The 22504-nt window shown below is 35.5% G+C and overlaps 1 protein-coding gene across 3 annotated transcripts in view; it reads left to right on the plus strand.

Moving 5' to 3' along the window:
• Window positions 1-923: 923 nt before the first annotated feature.
• spz3 (Spaetzle domain-containing protein 3) overlaps window positions 924-22504 on the plus strand; it is a 121056-nt gene continuing 99475 nt past the window's right edge. Inside the window, exons 1-2 of one of the 3 annotated variants that reach the window (XM_073971335.1) lie at window positions 927-1797; window positions 2215-2529. In XM_073971335.1, the coding sequence (XP_073827436.1) occupies window positions 1488-1797; window positions 2215-2529 (625 nt within the window). In that variant the 5' untranslated portion in view covers window positions 927-1487. Of the gene's footprint in view, window positions 2530-22504 lie in introns of all 3 variants that reach the window. The other 2 variants (XM_073971334.1, XM_073971333.1) reach the window with 2 other exon arrangements.

Genomic DNA, 22504 nt, shown 5'->3' on the forward strand with positions numbered 1-22504 from the left:
CCGTTTGGGGTGTTATTTCATGGGGCCTTATTTCTGTACGCCTGATCGTATGTCAAACTGTCCCGAGTACTTTTTGGTTAAAAACTGTCAAACTTTAAAAAAAGTCAAATGGCGCTTGGAAACACGCAGGGTTTTTGTGGTCTCAATATGTACAAGAAGGTGTTTGCATTTTCAGTGTTGCATAGTGTTATTAAAACAACAACAACAACGTTAATATTTTAATTCTTTTGTTTGATATAAACCAAAACAACAACCCATGTACGCTAACTACAGGTTCAACTGCGGGTGCTATAATTGTTGGTACTCCCACCACAAATATGAAAAATCCGCCACCCGCTACACAATATGGTGGACCATCACTATCAGCTAATGCTAATAAGGATGTAATTTTGGATAATCCCATCGGTAATGATGCTCCCAGTATAAATGATTCTTATCCCAATATGCCATCCGTTTTAACAAGAGTTCAAGAAATGAGGTACATGTTGTTCTTGATTTCATTTGAAAGAGGGTGAAGAAGAAGAATATTGCGATGCTGAACATCAAGGTGAAGCCGTTAATAAATGTAGGTTTAGTTTGTTTGTGTGCAGTAGTATAGGTAGCCTTGGGAGTTTTCCTTCCAATTTAATAGCTCGCCCAATCAGCCTCGTGTTCCAGGCGACAAGTTGTTCTTCAAATGTAGACCTTAAAAATGTTTACAATTATTTCGGAACACTGTATAATTTTGCCATAATTATTAAATTATTTCTCTAGTATGGCAACCCCAAGGGCCAGAGTAAATTTAATTAACACAACGTTTCTCTCTCTTGTTAACTGTTTCTCAGCTGTTGTTGCTGCCGTTGCTTACTTAGTTTCTTTCCAAGAGTTTGTTTAATTTAACAAATCGAACAAGTTAAGCTTATAAAGTGCAGACCCTTTAAGTATTTAGTTGTTAGCGATAGCTCGCTTGAAACGGTTGTGTAAGCGCTTAGTTCAACGGACGTGACTTGATTGATGTCGGTACGGGGGAAATAAGTAAATTGACAATACTCGCTGAGTATTTATTGGCCGTAAAGAATTTATTATTATTTTTATATATTAACGATACGTAAGAGGCGCGCGCGAACGTTCACTTGATAAGAAAACAAAAATAAATTAAATAAAATAAAACAAATAAAAAGCAAAAAACACAACAACAAATAAATAAAACCAGAAGTGTTTTAATCGCAAAAAAGCAATTAAAGAAAGATAAATTTTTTTGTTTTTGTTGTTAAATTTAAATTTGAGAAAAATTAACATAAAAAGTGCAGAATATACCAAAATATTGAGTTTGCTTTTTTGTATAAAAAAATTAAAAATAAAAATAAAATATTCAAGTAAAATTTACATAAAAAGTTTGTGTTCTAAGTCTTTTGTTTTGAAAATAACCACCATTTTGAAAAGTGTTTTATTTCAAATTATGTTTTCCCATTAAAGTGTAAACAAAATTAAGTATTAACAGCAACAACATGGCATTAACAAACTTCACCCTACCCTTTGGGTCTTTGACACAAACAGCAGCAGCTGGCCCCTGGAGTCCCACAGTTTCACCCTTGCATCCCATACATCATCAACTGGCAACCAATACAAATAATCTACTCTACTCACCAGTGGATCATCAGCAACAGCCAGGTGATGGTGCAGCACCACCCCCGGGTTCAGATTTTTACAAAAATAATCCCTATGCTCCGCCTCAGCAGACTTCATATCAGCATTACAATGGCAACAACAATGGCAGACGTAAAAATACCTATTTGCCACCAGTACCCGCTCCTCCAGGTACCCGTAATACCCAATATCATGTGCAACAGCCATCAGTAGCACAGCAACTACCACAGCAATATCATCATCAGCAACAGCATCAACAACAATTTAGTCACATTAATAACCAACAACAACAGCAAAATAATAACAATGGAGTTTATAAAACTGCATCCTCATCCTCGTCAGCAACAATAACATCATCATTAACTGCCTCCACTGCTTCGGCTACATCCAGCAATGTGGGTCCATCTTCAAATACTCGCACTTATGGTGAAGGTAGTTATACAAGATTTCCTCAGCCTCAAAATAATAACAACAACATTCAAAAAGAATCATCAGCACCACAGCCACCACAACAGCAACATCAATATTTTAATTCTTTTACATTGCCTAAACCCCAACAAAATCATCAACAATCTCGTCTAACTACAGGTTCAACTGCGGGTGCCATCAATTTTGGTATTGGTACTACCACAACAAATGTGGAACAACCCCCACCCGCTACACAATATGGTGGACCATCACCACCAGCTACTGCTAATAAGGCTGAAACTTTGGGTAATCCCATCAGCAACGATGCTGCCAGTACAAATGATGCCTATCCCGATAGACCACCCGGTTTTACAAGAGTTCAAGCCGGCCAGGGTTCTAGAACTGGGGTACATGCTGTTCTTGATTATGATTTGGAAGAGGGTGAAGAAGAAGAATATTATGATGCCGAAGATCAAGGTGAACCCGTCAATAAAGGTAGGTTTAGTTTGTTTCTGTACATGGCAGTTAATGTGTGAAATATTTTTTTATATTCAGACAAGTTTTTATGGAATATTTATTTGTGTGAGTGTATGTGTGTGTATGACCATTTGATAGACAAGAACATGAACAAGAAACTATGACTAATTGAATGTGAATGAAGAACGTTATTTGACGTCAATTTATATAATTTAAATCAATCTTGTTTCTTCTATAATGGACATTGAAAATTATTCCATCCAAATATAAACTAACGGAATACTATAGTGACGAAATGTGGTGTCTTTATTGATGGAAAATTAGAATTTGATATTAAGAGAATAATAGAACAAGTGGAAAAGAAAAATTTAAATAACTAAAACATATGCAAAAAAATGGAACCCTAATTTTAAAATAAAATTTTCGTAGGGGACAAATTCAATTTTTTAAGTTTCAGAAATCGATTTTTCTGGCCAGAACCCCAATTTTTTGTCGTCACCGACAGTTTCTTCTATAGTAAACTTATTGAAACTAAGGAAACCAGAAAATTAGGTCCAAATATTCCAAGGTTTACACGAAGTAAGCTATGTTATTTTTCTCAGGTGCTAAATTTTTGTGAAATTTCAATTTTAGTGGATTAGAACTTTTAGGGAACAACATGGAAATACGTTTCGTTTTCACAAAAAGATGCCTCAGAGTGTCCTCATTCATCGCCTATATACTTTTTTACCCGTACCGTTCCGGCCTTTAATACTTTTTTTAAATTTATTTAAATTACATGGGTAACCAATAAGGAAAGGACCAAAGTCGGGCGGGACCGACTTTATGACATCCTACACCACCACGAATTAAATATAATGTGGAGAAAAATGTTGCGTCACATTTTCCAAATTTCATCAAAATGTCTATACAATTTTGTGTTTGGGACGTTAAATATATGAAATCGGGCGAAAATATGTACCATAGCTATACACAAATCTGAACCCATTTCAATATAATTTGTCAATCATATTTCTAGCCTAGTTCGGTGACATTTTGCAAACTGCAGCAAAATTGGACAGGATTTGCGTCTTTGGCGCGAACATGTATACGAGAGCTGTATCCAAATCAGAACTTATTTCTAGTCCTAGAATTTGCGTGTTGTTTTGTACATTAAATACCTCAAATCGGGCGAAACTATATATGGGTGCTATATCCAAATCTGAATCAATTTTCACCAAATGCAATAGCGTTCAGCTGAAACAGATAATAAATGCGACCTGTAGATTCGAAAAAAAAATACATGGACAGACGGGCGGACACGCAAAAATCGACTCAGAAAGTGGTAGTATGTATATCCCTAAAATGAACTATGGGTCTATCTCGTTTCCCTTTGTATGTTACATACAAATGCACAAATACCAAATTCCCCTTACCACAGTGTGGTGTAGGGTATAAAAATGCGTGATTTTTTTATACTCTCAGCATTTATGCTAACGAGGGTATACACACTTTCATACGGACAAAATGTGCCCCATCGATATGATGATCTTGGGGTCTAACCCCAAGTATGTTTGAAAGAAATCCGTTTCGAACATTTGTAGTTGATTTAGCTATGTCCGTCCGTTTGCTTGGCTGGCTGGAGCGCGAGATAACTTTCGAACGGATACACCGATTCGGTTCAAAATTTGGCTTTCGTAATAAATATTTTGTTCAAACTTAGTATAAATTCGAAAATGTTCGGAAAATTAGTGCGCACGATAACTCTTAAAGGGCGTAATCGATTTGGTCCATACTTTGCACATCGTAAAATTTCTACCAGACTTAGAAGAGGTTCCAATAAGGACTAAATTTCGAAAAATTTCATTTTAGGTCCTGCTTTCGAATCGCCTTAATTTATGTTGTAGCAATTTCTATTTACTCTCCCCTATACGACGGTACAAGTATCATCAGGGACAAGAAATACTTCCTGACAAAATAGACTGAAAGGTGCCATAAACCCTATGACACCGTGTGTTGTATTTGGAGCGCAAGATAACTGTCGAACGGATGTGCCGATTCGGTCCAAAATTTGGCCTCCGTAACATTTTGTCCAAACTTAGTTTAAGTTCGAAGATAAGCCATACCGGTCCACTCCTTCAGGTATCTCCCCCACAAAAGTTCAAAAAAGTTCGGAAAAATTGTGCGTACGATAACTCGTGATGGGATTGACCGATCTGGTCCATACTTTACACATCCTAATATATCTACCAGATATAGATCAGGTTCGAATATGGAGTATTTTTGTCCACTCCTTCGGGTACCTATCACACAAAATTTCGGATAAGTTCACCTTAAGACCTGCTCTCGGATTACTTTGATTTTTGCTGAAGCAAATTGCATTCGCTTTTTTCAGGGGCAAGTCCATACTTCTTGAGAAAACAACCCGAAAGCCCGAAAGGTATAAAAATCCCCTATGTCACCATGAGTAGTGGCTGGAGAGCGCGATAACTCTCGAACTGATCAACCGATTTGGTCCAAAATTTGGCATTCGTCATATTTTGTCACAATTTCAGTTCAAAGAGAGGCAATACCGGCCCACTACCTCCGGTACTTCCCCTGAATATTTAAAAAAATGTCACGTAAATGGTATCCACGATGTCTCTTTAACGGGGCAACCAATTTGGTCTAAACTTTGGATCTCCTAACATTTTGTTCAAATTTAATTTCACTTCTGAAATGGAGGTACCTTAGGGTACCTCCCCCACAAAAGTTCAACATTTGTATACGTGCAGTTTAAATTCTGTTCGAAGATCCTTCGGAAATGTATACCGATACTGTTCGTTGTGGTCCTGTTTAAAGCGATATTTTGTTTTCTGTCGAAAAGATATGACTCCCAAAATAAGATCAACTTCCATAATGGCCTATGTCTGTCCATTGCTATAAGTACCTCCTCTGCAACACTTTTAAAGTTTAGTCCTAATCCACATTTTCGTCGGTAAGTTCAAATATCCAAAAAGGTCACAAAATACTGAAAAGACCCTAAATACATTCGATCTGACCGTAGATGAAAGTTTCAATTCACATAGGCTGAGGGTATATCTCTGTCCGCAATCCGACTGAAAATTTTTACTTCTTTTTAATTTTTAAAAATTTTTTAACACGTTTTGAAAAAAAAAACAATTAAAAAGTCGTTAAGTTCGGCCGGGCCGAACTTTTTATACCCTCCACCATAAAATAGTCTTAATTAAAATGGAAAATTAGTGTCCTTTCACAATTTTAGGTGGAACATTTTTTCGACCATGGATAGATACTTCAATTGCCTAAATTATCTAATCAAAAAAATGGGTTCACCTCGGTTCAAGGTCCCACCTACGGGGCTATATCACAGAGTCAACCTATCTTTATAATTTTTGGTGGAAAAGTTTTATAACTACAGGAACCTCAAAAGTCAAATTGAGGATAGTTCCATCAAACAATGTGACCCTCCCGAAAATCTGGAGGTACCGTTATATAGGAGCTATACGAAAACATGGACCTAAGTTTACGAATTTTAGTGAAGAAGTTTAGTAACCACTGAAAATTCAAATGTCAAAATACCGCTAGTTCGATTAAAAATTGTAGCTAAAACCCTCAAAATACCGAAAATTCAGAGGTACTGTTATATTGGAGCTATACCAAAACATGGGAATATGTTGACGATTTTTAGTGAAGAAGTTTCGTGTCCACAGAGAACCTCAAATGTCAAATTACAGCTAGTTCGGTCCAAAACTGTAGCTAAAATTCTCAAAATACCAAAAATCGGGAGGTACCGTAATATGGGGCCTAAACCAAAACGTGAACCTATGTTGACGATGTTTGGTGGAGAAGTTTCATGGCCACTGGGAACTTCAAATGTCAAATTATACCTAGTTCTGTTAAAAATTCCCAAAATACCGAAAATCTGGAGTTACCGTTATATAGGGGCTATACACAAACATGGACCTATGTTGACGATGTTTGGTGTAGAAGTTTCATGACCATTGAGAACCTCAAATGTCAAATTACAGCTAGTTCGGTTAAAATTTTTAGCTAAAATACTCAAAATGCCGAAAATCGGGAGGTACCGTTATATGGGGGCTATTCCAAAAAATTGACCTATGCCCATATCCTTTAGAACATAACCTAAATGTCAAATTATATCTAATTCGCAGTGGCATGTGTAACTTACTCCGATTGTTCTCAAACTTTACCAATCTTAAAATTTAACAAAACTAAACACTTTAGCCTTTTTCCCTTTGAGTTAAAACCAGTCTAGCCCCCATATAGGGGTACCTCCCTATGTTCGGTACTTTGAAGATTTTAGCTACAATTTTGAACCGAACTAGCTGTAATTTGACACTTAAGGTTTTCAGATGTCACGAAACTTCTCCACCAAAAATCGTTAGCATAGGTCCTTGTTTTGGTATTGCCCCCCATAAAACGGTATTTTGAGGACGGAAATTTGACCATGACGATTTTGACCTTGAAGATGAGGTTGAATTTGTATTATGTATTCACAAGTATTATTCTTTCAGACGAGAGCTACTACTTTCCTTCCACGTATGAATCCCAATTCTTAGCGCTTTAGAAGATATGAGTCTGACAAAATTATCCCTTTTGATAGCAAGGCCTCAGGGCTTTGGAGGCCCATAGTCGCAAATGTCGAAGTGATAGGGAAAAACGGCGGGACACGTGTCTTTATATTTTTGGCATTCTATCTATATTTTGGCCTTTTGTTTGCAGGCAGGTGAAGTTCGATGATGGGCTATATCGGTCCACGTTTTGGAAAAACCCCATATAACGGTAACCCCCGATTTTCGGTATTTTGACGTTTTTAGCTACATTTTTGGACCGATTTAGCTATAATTTGACATTTAGGGTTCTTAAGTGTCAATAAACGTATATAACAAAACTAGTGGACATAGGTCTATATAACGGTACCGCCCGATTTCAGGTATTTTGACGTTTTAAGTCACATTCTAGACCAAATTAGCTATAATTTGACATTAGGGTTCTTAGTGACCAAAAAACTTATATTCGAAAAATTATGAACTTAGGTCAATGTTTTGGTATAGCCCCCATATAACGGTACCTCCCGATTTTCAGTAATTCGGCAATTTTAGCTACAATTTTTAACCGAACTAAGTGTAATGAATGGCATTTGAAGGTTGTAGTGGTCACCACACATCTGCATCAACAATTTTCAACATACTCGTAGGTCCATGTTTGGATATAGCCCCAATATAACGATACCTCCCGATTTTCGGTACTTTGAGGATTTTACTTCAAATGTTTAACCGAACGTAGGTCCATGTTTTGGTATAGCCCCAAAACATACCTCCCGATTTTCCGTTCCTTAGCCTTATTTGTTGACTGAACTTTCTGTAATTTGAAATGTAGGAGCCAACGAAAAGTCTGCAACAAAAATTTTTCATTTAAGTTCAAATTTTCGTATAGCCCACATATATGTAGGCGTACCTCCGAACTAGCTGTCAATGACATTTGAAGTTCCCACGTTATGTACCGATTTTCGGTATTTTGAGGATTTTAACATATTTTTAACCGAATTAGGATTTATTTGACATTAAAAGCTCCCATTAAACACTGTCAACATAGGTTCATGTTTTATTATAACCCCTATATAACGGTACCTCCCAATTTCTAGCCCACCAAAAATTGTCAACATACATAGTTAGATATAGGCACCATATAAAAGTGCCTCCCGAATGAAGCTCTTAATGTACATTATCTGACATTTTAACGTACCCACTTAAAGTTGGGGACAGGAATGAGACTAATTAATCCATTTTAGTTCAGAATATTTTATGGTGGATAGTACGAAAAGTTAGGCTCTGCCGAACTTAACGCTTTTTTACTTGTTATACCCTTCACCATAGGATGGGGGTATATTAAGTTTGTCACTTCGTTTGTAACTACACGAAATAACCATTGTATATATATATATATTCTTGATCAGCGTGCAATTCTACATCGATATAGCCATGTCCGTGCGTCTGTCCGTCCATCTGTCCGTCTGTGGAAATCACTCTAGCGTCCGAACGGATTGACGTAGGTGGATGAAATTTTGGGAAAATCTATTATATGTACGTAGGTCGTCGTTTTAAGGAATTTTTAAGATATTTGTCCCATTTTACCACCGAATTGGTTGTAATTTGGTATTTTGTGTCTCCAGAGGCCAAAAACATTCCTACCAATGTTGGTTTATACAGGTCCACGTTTTGGTATTACCCCCATATAACGCCCCATATAAAGTACGCGTCATTTTAATATATTTTGAATGTATTAGTCCTATTTGCAACAGGATCGGTTTTAACTTTGTATTTTGCATTTCCAGAGGCTAAGAAACATTTCTACCATAAAATGTTTATATAGGTCCACGTTTTGATATAGCCCCCATGGGACGATATCTCCAGATTTTCGGTATTCGGAAGGCTTTGGCCTCATTATCACACCGAGAAGGCTGTAATTTGGTATTTAGTCTTCGTTTGAGGTATAAAACTTTCCCCCAGAAATTCGTAGGTATAGGTCCACGCCGTCATATAGCCCCCATAGAACAGTACCTTCCGATTTTCGGTATTTTGAAGGTTGTGGCCACATTAATCCACCGAAATGGCTGAAATTTGTGGTGGAGGGTATAAAAAGTTCGGCCCGACCGAACTTAACGCTTTTCTTACTTGCTTTTTTTTTTCATTTTTCAAAAACCTTATATATGAAATTTTTTGACGATCGTTTAACCCGTGAAACCCCAGCAATCTTTGTATCCATAGTAGTTTGTATGGGGCCAATGGTTCCATTTGCATTTTCACGAAAATTGTGTTAAGCTCGCAATTATAGTCCAATCGGAGAAAAACTTTGCCATTTGTACAAAAAATTATGGCAATCACTCTGCAGGCCACAGTTATTTTCTAATCGATGAAATAAATTTACCAGTTCATTGCTGTGGCTAAAATAAGAATTCTACAAAATGTTATGAATTCGGCCAGAATTTTTGAACAAATTTCATATTCTGATGCCGAATTCGGTACAAAAGTTATTTGTACGTGTTCGCCGAATTCGGAAAGTTTTTCTAAGAAAATTCTAAAAAGTATTAGAGTTTTCCGACTAAAAAAATAAAAAAATTCTTAGTAAATTCAGAGATAAAAGTAGATTTTCTGAAAAAAATCGGACCGAATTCGGAGACAATTTTCCTATTATGCGCTATTTATGGAAGATTCTAATTTCAAACGTTCTTATGATTTTCCCTGTTGTTATAATTTTGTGATTAATTGTAAAACAATGTGCACGAGTATGTTGAAGCTATCAACACTAGCTTGAATTATGATATGTTACATTTATATTCAAAAATTTAAAATTTGTATATGCGAATTTTATAACCAGTCACTTTGTTTTTCGACAACAAACTAACAAAAAAATTCCTTAGAATATCGATTAGAAATCGAAACGAAGATTCTTAAGAATTCAAGATAGTTTGAAACGAGATCCTATTCCAATTTTATATAAGGTCCAATATGTACAACTTTGTAAGTATTAACAGCAAATTTGGGCCGTCTTTCATGTAATTTGGTATCAGTGGTGAGAGCTAATTAAACTTCTCCAACCCGCCACATAATGGTGTCGAGCGATTTTGGATGGGGTTGGAAATAAATTTCTTTAAATGGTCGTCAATTTGTTATGACTCATTTAGATTTTCAGACTACAATATGTTACCAGCCTTGGTGAATATAACACGTGACTAACATACATCACCTCCAGATTATATATTATAGTATTTTGGGCATTTCCAGCTATCAATTTTTTTGTTGGAGTAGTGATTGATTCCATTGAGATATTCCCCTTTTAAGATGTTGGGAATATCCACTCTAAATTGTTTTAATTCCAATATTTTGGGACTCTTAATGGAGAAAACCAATAGATTCTATTTGAAATCACATTTATTTGCTCTTTTATTAGCACAAAGTTTCCAGGCAATGATGACTCAGTAAAATAATCGTGCTTGAAATTTTCTTCCATTGCTGATATTTATTCTGCAATCGCATAATGAAGGTGTTGTGATGCTCATAATTAAATCTAAAATGAAATCTTATTATTTTAATAGTCAAATCATGGCAATTTACATTTGTTTCCATAATTGATTTCCGTTGATTTGGGGCAGGATTTATGGGGAATGAATTAAGTTTTTCGTTTGTTTTCGTTTTTCAATTCTCTAACCCATTTTTTGTTTACCCACAAAATTAAAATACTTATAATTTCGGTAATTAACGTAATTTATCGGTATGTTAGCAACCAATATAAAGTTTAGCGACAACTTTGTACCGATAGTTGTACCGATAGTGTTGCCATCTTTTCTTTCATACTTTTCATTCATAATATTTCCGTTTTAATTTGACAGATTTTTGTCGGTTAGCAAAAAATGCTTTAGCGAATCTCACTACAGATCTTATCATTGTGTTTTCACCTTGATTTTGATTGCAAGATGTTTGGTCTTTACTTCAATCTTCTAGCGAAAACTCAATTTCGTCACTTCAAATAAATACACACGCATGTCGACCATGAAATTTTCTCATACAAATTCACATGTGTGTTTAATATGTTGCAGTTTATGACGTGCAATTTCAATTAATTTATTTCGTATTAAAACGTATTTCAATTCTTAAATTCAACCTTTGTATTTACTTTAATCAATTCTTACGGCCATCAATAAAAATTGGTCTATGTTCAATTTAAATTTTATTATTGCAGTTACCCATAGTCGTCTAATCAAATGTCATATTTTTTTCTCATGATCCAAACATATCTTTAACCACAAAAAACCAAAGATGTGTTAAAATAATTCAACTTGAAGATAATAATCTGTCAGCTATCTCAGTGCGAATGAGATGTGTGATTGTCGCCCAAAAACATGTTCACAGATCTTTGAACAACAAATTTTAAATTTTTGACACTTCAATAAATGCCGACGCTAAGATACATTGTATTCAATACTTTCGGCGAATGTTACCATAAATGGTCAAAACCACAAAATGGTCATTGATAGGTGGTATTTTAACATGGTTAGGGTACGTACATACGCACAACATTCATAACAATGAAATATTAATTTGTAACAAGCCGTATATTGGGTAATCGATGCCAATTGGGTAGGCAGTTTGAACGCAGTTTGGGCTGTAGGCAATTTTAGGAGTATGCGCAATTAATTGGAATTGAAATAATTCAACACAAAATCTTGACAGTTATACTAATCACTAAGGTGAATGATTTGGACGGCAACTTGTGGCCAAGGAAACGTATACTCGATGATTGGAACATAATTAGACGTTTATGGTGTAGAATATATGAGACGAGTCGAGAAGATCCACTGAAAGAAATACATCTTCTTACGGAGCCTGACACAGAGCATTTAGGCAATAAGCCAAGTAAGCATACATTTCCATTTCCTCCCATAATTTACTTAGTATTAATTTTGATATCATTCAGACACTTCGAGCGGTGCGTAGATAGCCAAAGAGCACGTTTGCTAAACTCTGTGTTGGTATATTTATCCATTTTAAATTAATCATATACAATTCTTTACCTTACACTTAATCCTGGAGAATCGTTAATTGCGATTTTTTTGCAACAAAGGTTCACATTTGATAGATTCATACGACCACTCACTTCATTGCCGGTTTTATTTTTGCACATGGCAAAAATACTTGTCACATGGTATTAACAAAGATTAACAGAGTCAATGGCATAAAACGTTAGAGTTTTGGGTTTTGTTTATTTGTTTAGTAAAAAAATATAAGTGATTATCAATCAAATACAGATTGAAACAAAATATTCAAAACCGAAATAATAATCGCTTCTAAACAATATCAAAGACGATTAAAATCTAACTGAAAACAAATGAATGCACAAATGTTGAGAAATTGAGCTTTACGAAAATATGTGATACTGTAGGTAAGTTCCAGACTGTGAACCAGAAAATTTTCACCATATTGTAAACTTCCAGTCATTTTAAGAGAACGAAACAAATTAAAAAATATCAAAACAGAAGTCCGTAATAACTATTCTGTGTGAGCTTTAAGAAAGTAAAATATGAGAAACAGCAGCAACAGACCCACATTGTTCATCCTGAATTCCTGTGCAGAGTTACAGTTTGAACAGAGACATAGTTCAGAGTGTCTCTAGTAATAACGGTTGGACGAATTTTTTATAACCTTGACCATGAGGAAAACAACGTTTGACATACAATGAGGTGGAAAATGTAGCAATCGGTTTTGTCAAAAACATGTACTCTCAGGCTATGATTAATTTATTTAAATACGTATTATTGAATGTAAATATTGAATCGTCCCTACTGAGGTATACACTTCTGAATATTCTCTCTCAAAAATGTTGCCGTTGAATAGAAACAAGAAGGACTATCTATAACATGTTACTTATTTACTTAGATGGCTTTTATATTAAACAGAACGTCTTGTTCCATTAGACGAACTAAGAATAGATTTCCAAACGCACCGATCTTTTCATACATACACTAGCGGTCATCTGAATAGGTTTGAATTTTTTTCTTTTTATATGTTAAGGTATCTTCTGATGTGTTGGTATTGCAGATCCATACTATTTAATTTTTGAGAGTCCTATTCTATGCCAACATTCCCAAGAAAAAACTTGACGGTGTTGCCATATTTTCGGAAAATATCCCAATTAAAATAAAAAATTTACAAAAAAGTGTCCAATTTTAGCGATCATCAGAATAGGTTTGAATCAAAACAAATTGAAAAATTGTACTACCCAAGCAAATATTGCGCAGTTTTTTGGTTTATTTTAGTAAAATGGAACATTCTGATAAATCCTATAACAAATTTGACCCGCTTTATTTGGAACGTGGGTTCAATTCTCAACATGGAAAAGTTACCAAGAACTTTCAGATAAAATCAAGAAATATTCAAACAAAAACGTTTTATAAACTTGCTTTAAATGACTTTTTGATTTCGTTATATCTCTTCTGAGCTTCGAAAATTGTCTGAAAGCAAATACCAAGTGTAGTCAGATTATTAGGATCGATAAATTAGAAATGTCATTGAAAATAGTTGGTATTTTAGTTCAAGTTTCATTTTTAACTATCCTTGCAGTACAAATTTATGTATTATCATGCTCACAAATCCACCATAGTTGCCCACATGTATCATAAATGTTCGAAAATTGGTATGGAAGAATGTTTCTTCGACGACAATAAAGTAGAAAATTGTAATTCAAATTTAACTCAAAGGGGCATGATTTCGCTGACTTTTATAGTGCTGTAATACCTATATAGTCAGGTCAAAAAGTTTTTTTCTGTTCACAAGTCATAAAACAAACACTTATAAGTACAAAAGAATGGACTACTGAGGTTATACAGCACTATAAAAGTCGGCGATATCATGCCCCTTTGAGTTAAATTTGAATTACAATTTTCTACTTTATTGTCGTCGAAGAAACATTCTTCCATACCAATTTTCGAACATTTATGATACATGTGGGCAACTATGGTGGATTTGTGAGCATGATAATACATAAATTTGTACTGCAAGGATAGTTAAAAAATGAAACTTGAACTAAAATACCAACTATTTTCAATGACATTTCTAATTTATCGATCCTAATAATCTGGCTACACTTGGTATTTGCTTTCAGACAATTTTCGAAGCTCAGAAGAGATCTAACGAAATCAAAAATTCAATTAAAGCAAGTTTATAAAACGTTTTTGTTTGAATATTTCTTGATTTTATCTGAAAGTTCTTGGTAACTTTTCCATGTTGAGAATTGAACCCACGTTCCAAATAAAGCGGGTCAAATTTGTTATAGAATTTATCAGAATGTTCCATTTTACTAAAATAAACCAAAAAACTGCGCAATATTTGCTTGGGTAGTACAATTTTTCAATTTGTTTTGATTCAAACCTATTCTGATGATCGCTAAAATTGGACACTTTTTTGTAAATTTTTTGTTTTAATTGGGATATTTTCCGAAAATATGGCAACACCGTCAAGTTTTTTCTTGGGAATGTTGGCATAGTATAGGACTTTCAAAAACTAAATAGTATGGATCTGCAATACCAAAACATCAGAAGATACCTTAACATATAAAAAGAAAAAAATTCAAACCTATTCAGATGACCGCTAGTGTAAGTATGGATAGTATCAGTGTCTGGTAGAGTGTAAGTTTTATTTGACGAGATGTGTAAAAGTAAAAAATTGTTTACTTAGACCAAAGTAGCATATGTATGGCCATTATTATTCTTTGCTTTATTTCAAAACTTATGTTGTTAGTTTTATTTATGGTGGTGCCGAGGTAGATAAAGTAATTTACTACATCAAAATTGTAATTCTCAACATCAACAGTTGGTCCTAGTCTACTGGACAGCTTGCGTGTTGATATCATACATTTTGTCTTATCACCGTTGACTGCCAGACCCACTTTGGCAGACTCTTTTTCAATTTTCGCAAAGGTGGCTGTTACGGATCGACTGTTGCTGTTTTTATCTCTATCGGTATATACATTCGCTTCTCGAATGACCTTTTCCAATAGAATGTTAAATAGGTCACACGATAGACTGTCACCTTGTCTGGAACTTGTTTTGTTTCAAAAGGTTCCGAGAGGTTCTTTCCTACTTTAACAGCTGATCTTGTATTAGCCAATGTTATCCTGCATAATCGTATAAGTTTTGCAGAGATACCAAACCCAGACATGGTTTGGAACACCTTTGATCGATTTGGGCTGTCGAAGGCGGCCTTATAGTCGACGAACAGTTGGTATGTGTCCACTTGAGATGAAAGAGGGATGAAGATAAATCCTGGGCTTTGCCATGTTAAATCCGGTCAAGACCGTTGCTTGGTATCATTCATCCCCTACGTCACCCATAACATCTTACTTCCTTAATATTTCCTGGAAAATATAGCGTCGGTTAGTTGTAAATTATGTGGTCCATCGACTGTGTTTGGGCTCCGCACACACATCTGGCGTCGTCGGCGAGACCCCACCTGTGTAGGTTTTCTATTGTTCGGCCTGTGGAAGAGCGGAGGCGATTTAAATTACACCAAGGTTTGCGTGGTAGATCGAATTGAGTTGTTCTGTCTTGTGGGTTAAAAAGAGGACTGCTACTACCCAAGGAGTTCCACTGCGATAGCCAAGCAATCTGTGTATTGACATTTTCGCTGTGTAGTAGTTTAGCTAGTAATAAAGGCGGTTTTCTGGATTTCAGCCTGGATTCATATTCTATTGACAAATCTAGATTTAAGGGCATACTGGAATTTTCGGCGATTTTGTTATACTCCTGTTTTCTTCTCATCATGTCTCATGGTGGAGTTTAGTTGAGTGGCAATTCGTTTTACGTGGTGACTTTTGAGCCACACAGGTGCTCCGGATTCGGCTGTTGAATATACCAGAGACAAGACAGATGTTCGAAGGCAGTTGGCCGAGGCACCCCTATTTGTTCCTGCGAGATTCTGGATTATGTTGTTTCAAAATTTGGTTTTTTGGGCTGTTTTATCTAGGTGTTGTTTAAACGAAAAAGGTTCAGTCAAGGGTTATGCCCATTGTGGCGAACTGTTAGATTTTTTGCCTGCATCAGTATGCGTAAGGTGGAAGCAACACACTTCGGTTTGCTTCCACCTCACGCATCCATCCATTCAAATAGTCTGAAACACTTTTCAGAAACCTTTTTCACTAAACCAAACGGATTGAAGAAAACAGTTTCGTCTTTTTATACACTCAGTCTTTAGGCAATCGAAGGGATATAAACTGTGATACGATCTAAAATGTTCCTTATTGAAGTAATGGACCAAACATACTTGGTTACAACCGGACATGTCGATTTAGCTCTGCCAAACTTCTATCTGGTTGGTTCGTACTCGTTTCGTTCGATTTCGTCGAAACTTTGAACCTTTTTTTCGCAAAAACGCATTTTATTGCAGTAAGATGTCCTTGAGGCCCATATTATTACGATACTTTTTTCAACAGTTCCATACTCCTTGGTATGATAGCCCAAAAACTCAAACAATTACCGGCACCAATTAAAATTACTGGTGAGCTCGGTAATTTGCGAATTGACCTACACCAAGTTCGAAAAAATAACATCTTCGGGTCCCTCCCTTTTTTCGTTAAGTGCAAGACTTAATTATACCCTCTGTGTTTATGCTAACGAGGGTATATACACTTTCATACGGGAAAAATGTGGTTTTAGACCCCAAGTATGTTTGGACGAAATCCCTTTGACAATTTGGAGTCGGATTAACCGATTTGGTCTATGGCTTTCTAATATTTTGTCCAAACTTATAGATGGGCCCTATCGGTCCACTTTCTCGGATACCTCCCCCACAAAAGTTCAAATTTGTTCACACAAAATATGCGCACAATAACGCTCGAAGGGACTGCCCGATTTGGTCCATAATTTGCGCATCGTAATATTTCTGCGAGACATATATCAGGTTCGAATATGGTCCCATCCTTCGTGTACCTCCCACACAATTTCGGAAACGTGTAGTTTCAGACCTGCTCTCGAATCGCTTTGGTTTTGTTCATAAAGCTTGTATTCGCTACCCCCATTACGACGGTACACGTTTTTTCCGGGGCAAGTCCATACATCCAGGTCCGAATATGTAAAAAACCCCAATTGTACCATTTATAGTGGCTGGAGCGCACAATAACTCTCGAACGAATTAGCAGATTCGGTCCACAATTGTTTGGCCAACCTAATATTTTGTCCAAACTTAGTTTAAGTTCGATGATGAACCATTTCGGTTAACTCCTTCAGGTGCCTCCCGCACAGAAGTTCAAAACTTTTGGCTAAAATGGTGGGCACGATAACTCTCAAAGGCAGTAAGCGAATTGGTCCATATTTGCACATTGTAATATTTTGCGATACATAGTTCATGTTTCAATATGGACTATATCGGTCTACTTCTTAGGGTAACTCCCACACAATCGTTCAACATTTTTTTAAGTGCAGTTTAGGGCCTGTTCGAAGATCTTTTGGAAATGTATACCGATGTTACTCCTTGTGGTCCTGTTTAAAGCGATATTATGTTTTTGGTGGGCAAGTCCATGATTCCTGACATAGTGGGCAAAAACATCTAAGTCATACGGTGACCAACTGAAATGACTGGAGGGCGCGCTATCTACCGAAAAGAAATGACTCCCAAAATAAGATCCACTTCCAAAATGAACTATGCCGATGCATTCTTTAAGGTACCTCCCCCGCAAAACTTTTGAGCTAGAAAAGGGTCACAAAATCTGAAAAAAGGGAAAAGGATTTCGGTCGATCAATTCACACATTCTAAGGATACTGTTTTACTTGTTTTCGTCGTTTTTTAAACTTACAAACCCAACACCTCAGCCCAATTTGTGTCCTTCTTATGGACAAGGACACATGTTTATCGGGTCTTAAGTGGGTCCATTTCCTTAACATATGTAAGTCTTCTCATAGAATACCAATTGGTATCCGTTCCAGAAACAAAGCCAATGGGTCTTCTCATAGAAGAACAATAGGCCTAGACCAATTCACCTTATCATAAAGGATATATTGGTCGTCCGTTCCACAGAACACTATTGATCTTCTCACTGCTAACCAGTAAGTCTTTTCGTAGAAGACCAATAGGTAGGCTACTCAGAGAAGACGAATTTTTATTCTCATACTCGTAAAAGACTAATAAGTATCTTTTTTTAAAAAAATAAAAGCTGTTGAACTTCTCATAGATGACCATACAAAACTAATAGATGTTACCTTAGAAGATCTGTTCATCTTACCATAAAAGACCTATTTGGTCTTCTAATAGGAGACCTATTGATCTTATCGTACAAGACCAGTAGCTTTTCTCACAATCAACCAATAGTTCTTCTTATAGAAGACCAATAGGTGTTCTCAGAAAAGACCAATAGGCTTTTTCAAAGTCCATTTAACAAGGTCACATTTAGACTACCAGAACAATAAAATTTTCACTGAAATTCCTTCAAATTTTATGGTTCAATTGGTCAAATTTTGAATATGACAGATTGCGTGAAATCAGGTGGTCTTATTACGCCACCTTTTAATTGTACCATGGGCCTTCTCATATAAGTAGATCTTCTTATATATATTCCAAAGGTGTTCTTATTAATTACCAATAGGTGAGGAGAATACCCATAGTTCTTCTCATTATAAAACCCATAGGTCTATTCAACGAATGCAAACGACTCAATTGTTTTCGTATTTAGCTTATCAAAAGTATTGGGAATTTTAGAATTGCGTTTACCTTCTGTCTTTTTGTTTCAAAAATGTTAAATGTTTTCATCAGTGAACAAGTGGGCCAAGGCTATAGTCGTGTCGGGGCCGACTATGTGATACCCTACACCACAACCCCAGTGCATAAGCTTTTGATTGGTAAAATTCAAAATAATAAAATTGGGATAGCTTAGCGCCTTTGCTCTGAATCACGGACGTAGCCAGGGGGTTCCCGGGGGGAGATTGAGATTGAGGTCAATGTTTATATTTTATTTATTACATATTATTTCAAATATTTCGAAATTACATTGAATTTCATCTTCAGGGATTTTTCTATCGATTACTTTTTGAATTTTATTTTGGGATGTACTTTTAATGGATGCACATTTCTAGAATTTTTCCTTTATAACGACAAACGATATAAAATAAAACTGATCGGAAACACTTTCAGATTCGTCAAAATCTCAACAAGTATCAGTCGGCTTTGCGGATAGGAATATACCCTGAGCCTGTGTGAACTGAAACTTTAATCTATGGACAGATCGAATAGCGACTACACAACCAAAATCCTTACAGCTTTCGGGTCATTTTCTCTGGAAGTATGGGCATGTCCCTGACAAAAACTTGTATTGTAGTAATAGGGGCCCCGAGAACAATTGTTGCAAAAAAGCAAACCGTTTCCAGAGAGGTCTTTTTATTTATTAATTAATTTATTTCATATTTTTAGTTATAACTAAAACTATTAGCATAAAGGAAGTGAAGCCATGTCTACTGAGGTCTTAAGCTTACACAGCTATATTTACTAATTATCCAGAGAGGTCTTAAACTGTACTTATCTGAACATTTTTCAAATACTCTGTGGAAGGTTATCGAAAGAGTGGATCGAATCGGTTGATCTGTTCGAGAATTATGTTGTTCTTCAGGCAGCCACCCAGACGGACGAACATAGCTAAGTCGACTCCAAATTTTCTGAAGCAGATTTCTTCCAAACACACTTTAGCCCTATAACCATTATTTCGATTAGGCACATTTTGACTAAAGGCTGAGAGTATAAAAATGTAGATTGGGAAAAATTGTGTTCATGGGTTTTTGCTAAAATTCTGGGCGCCAGAATTTTATTTTAAAAGTATTCAAAACTGACAAAACAAAAGTTTTCTTGGTTCCTGATCAATTTATGAGAAAATCCACGATAGGAAACAGGAATTTCTATAAGAGAAGTCCGACGACTGGACGCCAAAATATCTTTAGGGATTAACTTCAATGACAGTAACAGTAACAACGATTGGACACCTGAATATCCAAAATTGAAAAACTGACCATATTCTGACACCGCAGCGTGATAAAAGACAAAAAAAAAAAGAAGACACGTGTCTCGGCATTTTTTCCTTTATATATATAACTCCTAAATCTACCTGCAAATATAAAAAATACTAGTGGATAACGCCATGATATCCGAACGTTCCCTCTGCATAAATCAATTCTCTACTAATCCCATTTTCCTTCCATAAATTACTCAATAAAATTGGAGTGGAAAATTGAAGCCATGATTTTGAACTTTTGAGAAGTTAGAAACAATGGAAAGGTTAAGATATTTCTAAGGTTTTCCGATTGTATACTCTTTATTTTTGTCTTACCGAAGTGATATCACTGAATTACATGACATTCACTGTAGTTGTGAGTTATTTGATAAATGATACACCTAATATGCTATTATTAATATATCTATTGTTTGAACATATATTAACTCTGATATATTGTCAAAAAAAGTTCTGAAACAAGGGAAATTGGCCAAGAAGTTTTACGTCATTTAATTAAAAAATAGTAATGAAAATTATTTCATCAGTAATATAAGTATAAAATAAGGTTTGCATCATTACTAAATAAGAAATTTTCGCTAACATGAGCTTTCAAAATTTTGGTCAGGTCAGGTGGTCAGGTATTTTCTACTTTCATTAGCAGGTTTTGCTTTTGATATACCCCATATAGAAGCGGAGATATTCGCATTGAAATAAAATGTTGACTTTTTCTCCAAAAATTTTGTTTGCCCATTCCGACCCCTGAATATTATCCGACCATCATCAAAATCAATAGGTTTTTTCCCCTCCGGGGCCTTCATCAACACCCAAACTTTGATGACGATCGGAAATTGCGAACGGTAGCGTGATTACAAGGTTTAGATGGACAGACGGACGGACGGACGCACATCGCACATTTACTTTGGTATATGCGTTACATGGGTATATTTAACCTTCTGGGTTGCCCCTTCGTATATGTCATTCCCTTCGTCGCTGTTTAAAGATTTTTCTTAAATAATACTTTAGAAGCCACACTCATGGCTTTAGTCGTGAATTAACAAAATACATTTTAAATTGAAATTCTTGCAAAACAAAATTTTACTTGTAAACCACTGTGGCACAGAGACCAACAACAACTCTCTCTTTGAATTTCATTAATTTAATCCAATTCTGTTACACTCTTTCTTCTTGTTGCTCTTTTTGTTTGTTTGTCTTGAAAGAACTTCATTTCATTTTAACATAATTCGAACTTATTGTCTGGTATCTTGACCTTCCGCAAGTATTATTTTATAGGCTTTTTGGTGTGGCCTTGTTTGTTGTTAAGTTGGTTGATGATTTTATTTTTTGGCTGGATGATTTTTAATAGCTTCTTGTTATTGCTTTTGTGTCTGCTTTTAATTTCGTTTTGATGGCTTCTTTATTGGCCAGAGAGATGCTGCTACCTACCATTGAATGAATGCAAATGCTTTGTTAGAAGAACATGTTTCGAAATTAAAAATTATTGGTGGGGAAAACTCCCAGAATTTGTATTTGATTACTCACGAACAGCTGCCATGTTAACTAATGACATAAATATAAACATTGAGATTTAATTTACACATTTTTCGGATTTTATTGATTTGAGATTTTTGGATTTTGGTTAATTTGGATGGGTAAGACACAACATGGGCGAAAATTAAAAGTGAATCTGTTGGGCTTCGGGGGATATATTTTATGGCTAGTATTTTTCAAGAAACATTTATGTGCATGTTTGGCAAAAAACTGTTAAAAAGTAAAACGCCTAAGACTTAATTTAAATATCAATAATTAAATAAAGAAATAAAGCTAAGAGGCCATCTGAAGTGTACATCCGATTTTATGTAATTTACGTGTTAATCACATCCCAAAGCACTTGAACAAAAATTGTTACAAAATCATTTATTTTCATCTGCTTTCAAGTGCGATTGCAAGCCAACGTTGAAACTACGAGAGGAAGTACACTTGCACTCATAATTTCTAAAACAAAAATCGTATTTGATTGATGTGGTTTTTTTCAACAAACCATAAATAAAATTTGAATAAATAAGTAAAACGTGCACTTTGCAAGCTATTGTTGTTGTTGCTGTGTGGTGGCATTTGTTTTAATAAATATTTCAGTTCATTTCTCACTTTGATGGCATCCAAATTCAGAAGTGTTTGGCTTTGGTGTTTAGATGCGATAACAAAAAAAAAACATCAACGAAATGAAACAATCATCAAACAGTGTTATTTCCTCCGCCCACATACGAATCGCTGTTTACTCCGAGTGTTTGACGCTGCAATCGCAAAAAAACGAAATATCGTTTGAATGCTATTAAATAATATTGCCCCAGACCCATTACGTGGTCGAGGATAATTTATATGAGCGTTCAATTCAATGCAGCAGCAAATTAACCCATTGCAATGAGATCATATTACCGCGGACAGTGGTTTTAAGGGGAATGAACAACGATAATAT

The sequence above is a fragment of the Musca autumnalis genome, unplaced genomic scaffold, assembly GCF_047663935.1.
Source record: "Musca autumnalis isolate F117 unplaced genomic scaffold, ASM4766393v1 scaffold_2, whole genome shotgun sequence".
Taxonomy (NCBI): Eukaryota; Metazoa; Arthropoda; class Insecta; order Diptera; family Muscidae; genus Musca; species Musca autumnalis.